This window comes from Saccostrea cucullata, unplaced genomic scaffold, assembly GCF_032062105.1.
Source record: "Saccostrea cucullata isolate Sc308-1 unplaced genomic scaffold, CSIRO_AGI_Scuc_v1 ctg16713, whole genome shotgun sequence".
Lineage (NCBI taxonomy): Eukaryota > Metazoa > Mollusca > Bivalvia > Ostreida > Ostreidae > Saccostrea > Saccostrea cuccullata.
The window spans coordinates 1,434-11,034 of NW_026930126.1; the positions used below are offsets into that span (position 1 = coordinate 1,434).

General features: G+C 31.2%; 1 protein-coding gene across 1 annotated transcript; it reads right to left on the minus strand.

The window, feature by feature from the left end:
* Nucleotides 1–464: 464 nt before the first annotated feature.
* Nucleotides 465–3,129, minus strand: LOC134282972 (disintegrin and metalloproteinase domain-containing protein 10-like). The gene is made up of 6 exons (XM_062765404.1): nt 3,080–3,129; nt 2,894–2,988; nt 2,369–2,485; nt 1,463–1,602; nt 1,051–1,175; nt 465–789 (listed from the first exon to the last, which is right to left on the minus strand). The coding sequence occupies exons 1-6, from the start codon at nt 3,127–3,129 to the stop codon at nt 765–767; spliced, it is 552 nt and encodes a 183-aa protein (XP_062621388.1). The 3' UTR covers nt 465–764.
* Nucleotides 3,130–9,601: the final 6,472 nt, after the last annotated feature.

A 9,601-nucleotide genomic window follows, 5' to 3' on the forward strand; every position in this document is an offset into this window, starting at 1 on the left:
TGTCAGATTATTCTTGCAATATTATTATCTTACTCCAAAGTAATTAAAAAATAAATTATATTATTCCTAATCATTGTGATGACAACAAACATTAAATTCAATCAAAGAAGGCGTGTTTCGTTTATATATTCAGCAATGGTCATTTGAAATGAGAAACGAACAAAAACCCTCACATCTTTAAATTATTACCTATGCTAAATAATATAATTAATTGATCTGTATAAAAGCAAACAAATGTTTAATCATAGTATGTCATGACGTATACAATGAAACAAATAAAAGTCCCTTTCATTCATTAAGAAAGAGACAAATAAGCATTCTAGATCTGGAGACAGCAGTTTAGATTTAACTGATTTAGATTAAATTTGTACACTAAAATAAACATCTCAGAAAGTATTATCCCAATCATTTATAATGTTTTTTTTTTTATAAATATTTTACTTTGGAATATTATGAGCATCCCTCCACAGAATTCGCGAGTATGTGTTATATACAAATTTTACAAGCATGTAGAAAATTCTGCTTCATTATATTTTTTTTTCAAAATGTAAATTGATTTCAATTTTCGGATGAAATTTGTTCTTAGTTTGTGATTTTTGAGCCAGGTATGCATTGTTGACTTCTTTAACTGTTCAGGTCTTCATAATGTACTGATCTAATCTAGACATTCCCCATTTCCATATTTCGTCTGTTGTTTCCCATTTCTCTTCGTCCATTCTCTTTTCCTTTGTTTTTTCCTCCTATGTAATACGGTCCAGGATTTTTCACCGGCCCTCTTTCCTTTTTATTCTATATTTTGAATAAATAACTTTTTTTCATTTTTTTTAAAGTATACATTTTCTTAAATAAAATGCTGTATTTTGATTTTCACTATTATTAACTTATACATGCTAGCGGTTATAGATTTGGTGTAAATGTTTTATCAGTTATGTTTGGAAAGCACTTTTTTCATTTGTCACCTATGTAGTTTTTTCATAACATCTGATTTTACTCTGTATGATTTCTTTGAAACCTTTTTGCTGTTGTGATCACTAATGTTTATTTACCAACCTTTTTTTTCTAAATGTCTTTAGTTTTGGGTCTTTACTTGGTGTGTTTACGGAGCAAACTTTGATGAAGACGCCCATCACGATCACAATCCCGACCACAATTAGCATCACACCCCACCAGTATTCCTGTAAAATAAACAGAACCACGAACCCGACTACAATAAGCATCACACCCCAACAGTGTTCTTGTAAAAAAATAAAAAAAAATCATGAACCCGACGTCAATTAGCAAAACAACCATCCAGTGTTCCTGTAAAAATAAACAGAATCACGATTCCGACTACAATTAACATTATACCCAACCAGTGTTCGTGTAAAAATAAACAGAATTACGACTCCGACGCAATGATCAAAATAATAATTATATCCCTGATGGTATATATAATCACCAGAATTGAAGTTTAATTACATACAATGATCCAGTTTTTAATTGTAGTGAGAGTTTCTTCTCCAAAGATCAAATTTTTCAGTTGCTCTAGAGGTTTCTCGTTATCCACCCCTCTACATCTGTGGAAAACGTCACAATAGCCTTGATAATTGTTACAGGGTGTGCCTTGAATGTACAAAATACAATACAATATCCCTGCTAGTTCTAACAGGGTGTGCCTATAAAATATACAATTTTCGTCAGATTAGTCTTGAGTATTGATTAATTGTTTTCTTTTAGATTTAATGATTAGGTTGAACAATTAGTGACAATTTCATATTTATTTCAGCATTTTTGTATTTATCAAACGAGTGAATCTAGTCCTCTTGGCTTATGACTTCATATTAACGAAAGACTTTTTTCTAATATTTGACTATTATCAGGTTTTGTAAATTAACAAGACTTTATACTAGATAATTGATACGATAAAAGAATTCATGTCGTTATTTGATTTTTGTTGCTTGTTAAATTTTTTTATGACGTCACAATTAAAATTCTAATACGGAGAAATTGTATTTGCTGACAAAGTCATTGTATCGACCATAAAACTTTTTTCAAGTAAAATATCCAAATATGAAACAGATGTGTCAGACTCAAGCTCACTAAGATATATCGTATCGACATAAAATATGAAACAGATGTGTCAGACTCAAGCTCACTAAGATATATCGTATCGACATAAAAATTGAATATTGAATACTGATCAACTAAATAAATTCCATGTAATTACTTAAAAGGTGGAAGTTGGCAATATAATACTTGAGGTTACCACAGTTATCACAAAGTTTAGCTGTTAGATTGACATCAGTGTCTTTCTCTAGCAAAATGTATAGGTATGAGGCAATTAATTCGATCTTTGTTGTATCTTTATCTATAAGAAGGACATTCTTACCTGAAGCCACTGAAATGGGTGAAGTATGTTTGCGCAAACGCTTTACGTCTTCAACTAGTTTACTGAATGCCTCTGGAATTTCCGAGTCGTCTGACACAAAACATGTGTCGTTACCATCTTTAAGAAAGGAAATAATATTAAATTTTTATTTTCATAATATTCAGCTTAGTCATAAAGAGTTTTGTTCTCACTGAAATGATTTAGTTAGGTAGAATAGATTATGGAGCTGTTAGACTTGTATGGATGAGGATGTTTTGCCTCTAAAACTGGAAATAATACGAGAAAATTTAAATATACACGAATGACCTGTAAAAAGGATATGGAGATATAACGAACAGTATTCAAGTAAAACAAGCTGTAATCAAGCTGTAAACAAGCATTGTATTGATTGAAAATGGTAAATTACATTTTTGATTGCCTAATAACTGAATAACTCAACTTAAGAAAATAATTAAATCAGACAAACCTAGTTTGCAAGCTAAGTAACATAGTTATTCTTTTTGTACTACGGAGAGGGAGCCTGACATCCTGATGTAGCATTCATCCCATGATGAACTCCATGGATCACGTGATGACGTATTGGTATAGCCGATTCGCTTACAGAGAGAACCATCACAAATCTACAAACAGAATAATAACGTATTACTCTAGTAAAAAAGGGCCCTCTCTCTACTCAAGCCTAGGGAGAAAATTCTTAAAAGTAATACATACAATCTTACCCCGTTTATGCAGACGTGGGTGTAGCCATTGCAGTAGGTCATGTCAGCTTTATTTTCAGACACTGGACACTCTGCGCTAGTTCCGGTAGACAGGTTAAGAAATAATGTTCATAACTTTCATTTTAGTTTCATTCTTAGAACAATACTTTCTTAGAGGTAAATGTATCACTATTTTATATTTATTTATTAATTACTTAATTTTATATTTATTTAAAGTTTTTTTTTTCAATGACTGTAGGAATAAAAAAAGTAAATAGCCTTCAGATACATTCTTCTAAGCAAAATGCATTCACATCTTTTGCTCTAGATTGGTATTGCTTCAACTGTTGAGCTTGTTGATTCGTCGTCGTTTTTATTATATTTCCTGACTAGGAATAGTAAATTTCACAACCTATTTACTTTTACACTAATACCCTTTTACATTATAAACGTAATATCATGGCTTATTTCCTTATTTCTCTTTGCCCACATTTTCAATGTTATTGCTAACAGTATTTTAAACATTTCTGGGGGTTTAGTTTAGCTTTTTGTCTTTGATTGTTAGAAGATTTAAGAAAAAAAACTTCTATTTTTCGGAAATATTTCTAATATTTCAGAAAAAGGAACCGAAGTGTAACTAGGAATTATTGTTTGAAAAAGGATATTTGCATTTTTCTTAAAGACTACACTCAGTGGAGGCTCGACAGGAAGAGGTATTAGCTGGTTTATAATTACAACTCTCAGAACAACAACGGCCTTCTGTAAGACTACAAAGAATACAAGACAGGTAGAGGTATTAGCTGGTTTATAATTACAACTCTCAGTACAACACTGTCCTTCTGTAAGACTACAAAGAATACAAGACAGGTAGAGGTATTAGCTGGTTTATAATCACAACTCTCAGTACAACAAGGGCCTTCCGTTGGACTAAAAAAAATACAAGAATCTTTATTGAAGAAGGATATGGAGATAACAGTATTCAATATCAAAGCCCATAAAACAATATACAAAATAGGAGCAGAGCAAAACACGGGTCTCCGAAGCAGTGGGATCAGGTGCCATGGAGGAGTGAGCATCCCCTGCTGACTGGTCACACCCACCGTGAGAAAAATCAAGAATCTTTATTTAAGGAATGAAGCTTATTCAAACTTATGTTATACCTTTTATAAACCACGAAGCGATTTATAAAAAAGCATAAACTGCCCCAAGTTATGATAAATCGTATAACATAAGTTGAAATAAGCTTCATTCCTTATAATTTAATTTCAGTGTAGACAATAAGACAATTTCCCACCAGAAAAAGGCTTCAAATATAGTATATTTTTTTAAAAGCAACGACAAGCGGTGTAATATGTTTTTGACGTTACTCACTGTGACGTAGGCAAGTTATGTTATACAAAATATTATATGTTCCTCAGAATGATTCAGCCAGTGATATTGCTTGATACAAGAGAAATCAAATCATTGTGTGATAAATGTGAAATACATTTCTTGACGCTAGATATACGCAGAATTCTTGTGCACTCTTCAGACACGATTCTATATCCTCCGGGAATTATTGATTGATTGTATGCTGTTTAACGTCCCTCTCGAGAATTTTTCATTCATATGGACACGCCCCCACTTGCTGGTGGAGGGCTACAAATTTGTCCTATGCTCAGCACTCAGGGCCTTTGAGCAGTAAGGGATCTTTTTCGTGCAAGCACCTATTGCAACACGGGGCCTCGGTTCATACGGTCTCATCTAAAGGACTATTGAGCTTGTTGATTCGTCGTCGTTTTCATTATATTTCCTGACTAGGAATAGTAAATTTCATAACCCTTCGGACTTTATGGGATTTGATCACGTGACCAACCCGTTTTACATCCCAATAAAACTCAATAAATGATGCCTTATTTCTTAAATATATTTTCGACCATCGTTTGTCATAATAGGTTACTACATGTGTATTTTCGTTGTATAGATATCTAGAAAGAACATTACAATGTATAATATGAATTCAAATCTTAAAAAAAAACAACAAATAATCATTGCCCACCTGCATTTATATGACGGATTTCTGTATGTACACATCAGTTTGTCGTTAGGGTCACTATTCCGAGAGTGGGAGCACCTGTCTGTACACTAATCTTTATTCCGCAATCACACTGCTCCCCCGACTCTACTATACCGATACCGCAGAATGCCGCGCCCGATGCTAAAAAGAATTTTACTCATAGGAATTCTTTTTTTTATTTTATGCTAGGCAAACTAATATTAGATCTCATAATATGTTTATTAATATACATTCCTTAATTTTTTCAACTCCCTAACTTAGATATTTTGGAAATTTTAAAGAATATGCAGAAAGAGTAAACCTATGATAACGATTAATCAATAAACCTATTATGTTGAAGAAATAATATTTCTCATTCCTTATCATGACTTCATTAAACAATTTTACTTTTTCTTATGATATATACAGTAACACTAAGATGAGAATAACATTAAATCAGTTTAATTATGTCAATTTCTCCTATGGTATGTACAGTAAGGTTACACTATACATTTACTGACTTCGAGGGCAACATGCGTTTTGTCAGACACAAGAACCAAACTGTCCGCCTGAAACCGTTCGGCCGAAGGCAGACAGTCTGGTTCGAGGGTCTGACAAAACGCATTTTGCCAGAGAACTCTGTTAATAAATGTTTTGTTATACTTTTTATTTTATTTCTTTTTTTATTGACATGCATGTATTTTGTATTGTATTCCGTGATGTAACTTTTAATAGTCGTAATTATACATTCCTAATTTACAGAGAAAAAAGCAATTAAGAATAAGTCTGCACAAAGATAAACTTTCTTCTTAAATCATTGATTAAAAATATATTGATAAAAAAAGAATTTAAAATAATACATATATTTAAATATGTAACATTGCTTCTTACGAATTGCATAAAATACTTATTTACATAATACAAATAAACATTTTATAACAACATATCAAGATTTTTTTCTTTTCTATTCTAAAATAATGATGAATACATTTATCCATTATAGAGGAAACTTCATGTTTTCTACTTCCTGTATATTTCGTGAGGCTTTTGGGTCATTATCAAATATATGCATTCATTTGCGTCTGTTTCAATTCATAAGGAAAATGTTTTGGGAAATAATAAACAGTATCATAGGGTTTTAGAAAGCTAACACTTTTTCCTTGAACAAATGAATTCTTAGTTTCATTGATTGAAGTAATAAAAAAGGTGTTTATATTATTTTATTTAGTTTTTTACAAAATAGTTTTTATATTATTTTTCCGTTTCCCTGCAATCACGCATTTTCACGCACTTTGAAAAGTTCATTTAATTTTCAATTGAATACCAATTTCCTTTTATTTAATACTACCTAAAATTTTTAAAATACAAAGCAAAGTTATTTTTGCATTAAAATATAACGTCATAATATTATTTACGCTAAACAATATAGAAAATTGTACCACACCATGGGGTGCTAGCGGGGAAATGTTAAATATCTTTTTCTATGACGTGAACATAAAGTACATGTTGCATAACAATTCAGTAAGTTGTAGAGAGTTAATAAGATACGACTTATTTCATGCTCTCAATTGATTTTGTCTATTATGCAATGAATCATTTTTTTTTGGAAAGATATATTCTCTTATCTGTTATGGTGTGTGCAAACAGTAACACAACGGTTCATTACTTGTATTAACATTTTTAAACTTTCTACCTGCAAACTGCAAATGCGATTTATATTTCAAAAAAGATATGTATTATCCTTCGTGTAAGCTACAGTAAATGGATCAGCCAACGTCACAGCTTCAGCTTTCAATTTTCGCTCATGACGTTGTATTTTCTCGGAGTTCAACGATTATGACGTCAAACTAAAACACATTCTTTAACCTTTTGGCACCCTGTCTGTGTTATGGTGTTTTGAATGTATTCACTTCATATGCAAAAACATATATAATGTAAATATTTGTCTTTCGCCAACAAACCTTTCAAAATAATTTTTTTGTAATTCATATACTTAACTTCTAAAAATATAATAGAATGTGTCTTTCTATAGTTGTTTCAGCAATATTATTTTTTATCATTTCTCTCTACAATTCTATTTAGCCTGTTTTTTGACAAGACTCAGTTTCATTGATCAGAGTTAAATGTACGAGTTAGAAGGTGTTGGATTTTTATTTTTGGATAAAGCGGGATAACTCTGTTTATATTTATCGACGTCTCTGACTTGAAGCGGTGAATCCCCAAGTTTAATAAATCTGCAACTGCCACATACGTGTCATCTTCTTTCTTCTTCGGGTGATATTCTATTATTTACAGTTTATTACGTCTTTTATCTGTTTGCTTTCAAATACTGACTGGCGTTTTTCATACTAATTATTAGTACATTATTTATACACTGAATTGGCAATTCCACCTCTGGTGTTTCGGAGATCCGTGTTTGCTCTGCTCCTATTGTGTATTGTTTTATGGACTTTTGATCTTGAATACGTTCGTTATCTCCATATCTTTCCTTGCAGTTTATTACGTCTTTTATCTATGGAACAATATTGATGTTTATGTTAGGAACATGTTGTGACTCGATATGAGAATGCTAAATGTATGAATTAGTGTGCGTAATGGCTGCACCGTTGTGTACACGTTTGTTCGGGTCAAGTTAGATTATTTTACTATGTAATTAATTTTTTGTCGAGCAAGATTAAACCTTTTAGTTAGAAAGAATAACTACAGCATTGATAATCTATGTTTATCCCATTTATCATAATTTCGACGTAAGGAAAATCATATCTAAGTCATCAATCTTGATTGCATTGTGTCACAATAAGTCAATAAAACCATCTCTAAGTCATTAATCTCGATTGCATTGTGTCACAATAAGTCAATAAAACCATATTTAAGTCATCAACCTTGATTGCATTGTGTCACAATAAGTCAATAAAACCATATCTAAGTCATCAATCTTGATTGTATTGTGTCACAATATGTCAATAAAACCTTATCTAAGTCATCAATCTTGATTACATTGTGTCACAATAAGTCAATAAAACCATATCTAAGTCATCAATCTTGATTGCATTGCGTCACAATAAGTCAATAAAACCATATCTAAGTCATCAATCTTGATTGCATTGTGTCACAATAAGTCAATAAAACCATATGTAAGTCATAAATCTTGATTACATTGTGTTGCAATAAGTCAATGAAACCATATCTAAGTCATCAATCTTGATTGTATTGTGTCGCAATAAGTCAACAAAACCATATCTAAGTCATCAATCTTGATTGCATTTTGTCACAATCAGTCAATAAAACCATATCTAAGTCATCAATCTTGATTACATTGTGTCTCAATAAGTCAATAAAACCATATCTAAGTCATCAATCTTGATTGCATTGTGTCTCAATAAGTCAATAAACCCATATCTAAGTCATTATTCTTGATTGTATTGTGTCACAATAAGTCATTGGAACCATATCTAAGTCATCAATCTTGATTGTACTGTGTCACAATAAGTCAATAAAACCATATCTAAGTCATTAATCTTGATTGTATTGTGTCACAATAAATCAATAAAACCATCTCTAAGTCATCAATCTTGATTGTACTGTGTCACAATAAGTCAATAAAACCATATCTAAGTCCTCAATCTTGATTGCATTGTGTCACAATAAGTCAATAAAACCATATCTAAGTCATTAATCTTGATTGTATTGTGTCACAATAAGTCGATGAAACCATATCTAAGTCATCAATCTTGATTGTATTGTGTCACAATCAGTCAATAAAACCATATCTAAGTCATCAATCCTGTTTGCATTTTATCACAATAAGTCAATAACACCATATCTAAGTCATCAATCTTTATAACATTGTGTCACAATAAGTCAATAAAACCATATCTAAGTCATTAATCTTGATTGTATTGTGTCACAATAAGTCAATGGAACCATATCTAAGTCATCAATCTTGATTGTACTGTGTCACAATAAGTCAATAAAACCATATCTAAGTCATCAATCTTGATTGTATTGTGTCACAATAAGTCAATAAAACCATTTATTATATGATTGAATAATTTCCATCTCTCTGACTGGCTGAGATCCAACTATGTTAGAAAAATATTACGTTGTATTGACCTGCACGTGACGTTCCAGGTCAATACAAGGATTTATTTCCTCTACATTGATCTAAAAATAGATTGGGAAATTTCAAATTGTTTTAGAAAGCTATTTAAACGACTATGATTTTTATTTTCATGTGAACAAAACATAAGCGAATATATATTTTAGGTGAGGGTGGTAAGAGGGGATGCTGGGACCCCCCTCAAACACTTTTACTGAACATGTTTTTTTTTTTTTTTTTTTTTTACTTTTTGGCAGTTAGTTTTCCCTGATGATACTCCTTCCTTTCAAAATCTATCCTATGAAAATGATTGACATTATATATTTTTTTTCATAGCAACTAAATTGATTAAAAAAAAACATTTCAAATTGATACGACTGGTAAGGTTTATTCACATTTTA